At 49.4% G+C, this 950-nt stretch overlaps 1 protein-coding gene across 1 annotated transcript in view; it reads left to right on the plus strand.

The window, feature by feature from the left end:
* marchf5l (membrane-associated ring finger (C3HC4) 5, like) overlaps positions 1–950 on the plus strand; it is a 10564-nt gene that overhangs the window by 5460 nt on the left and 4154 nt on the right. The window contains exons 4-5 of the mRNA XM_032510807.1: positions 24–164; positions 627–788. Of these exons, the coding sequence (XP_032366698.1) occupies positions 24–164; positions 627–788 (303 nt within the window). The remainder of the gene's footprint in view (positions 1–23; positions 165–626; positions 789–950) is intronic.

A 950-nucleotide genomic window follows, 5' to 3' on the forward strand; every position in this document is an offset into this window, starting at 1 on the left:
CCCCCCCCCCCTCCCCCCCCCAGGCCCGTTGGTGTATTTCCTGCAGCAGGTGGACCGAGCTCTGTCCCGGGCCAGTCCATTCGCAGCCGTGGGGGTGGTGGTCGGGACCGTGTACTGGTCTGCCGTCACATACGGAGCCGTGACCGTCATGCAGGTCCGTAACGATCAAATACTGCACAGAAAGAAACCGGTTCAGACCAAAGATCTGCAGCGAGACCAGTTCAGACCTTTACGCTCTCTTGACTGCTTTTTTTAAGCCAGTTGTTACTCTAATAACACTTTCAACGCTGCTATGATGATGAAAGTCTTTCTTGACGCTTATTCAATGTTTTCTACAAGTTTGTGACAATTTTAACCGGTCTTCTTAACCCTTGTGTTGTCCTCGGGTCAAATTTGACCCATTTTGGGGAATAAAAAAATCTTTATCAGAAAAGTGTCTTTTAACCAACATTTCTATCTTTGCCGGTCTGGGTCAGGTTGAACTCTTTGTGAAACATGAGCAATGAACGCAGCAGAAATCTCTTTTTATCGTCCAGTTTGACCGTCGGTTATAACGGAAAAACAACATAAACATCTCTCTCTCTCTCTCTCTCTCTCTCTCTCTCTCTCTCTCTCGTGGTAAGAACAAAGAAGGGTCTTGTATGTGATGGAGCGAGCCGACCCACTCTTCCTGATCATGGGGTGCCCCACCATCCCCGTGGTGCTGGTTCTGGGGAAGATGTTCCGCTGGGAGGACTACCTGGTCCGGCTCTGGCAGAGGTACTGCTGCAAGGGGAAGCTCCAGCCAGGTACACACACACACACTCTACTACCACAACACAACACTACACACACACAGACACAAAACATATCACACACACATGACATCTCGATGCATGCTAACATACACCACACTTCACGACCCACAACACATACATAACACACTTCTCCCCCACCCCAACACGCGTACT

The sequence above is a fragment of the Etheostoma spectabile genome, chromosome 3, assembly GCF_008692095.1.
Source record: "Etheostoma spectabile isolate EspeVRDwgs_2016 chromosome 3, UIUC_Espe_1.0, whole genome shotgun sequence".
In the NCBI taxonomy this organism is placed as follows: domain Eukaryota; kingdom Metazoa; phylum Chordata; class Actinopteri; order Perciformes; family Percidae; genus Etheostoma; species Etheostoma spectabile.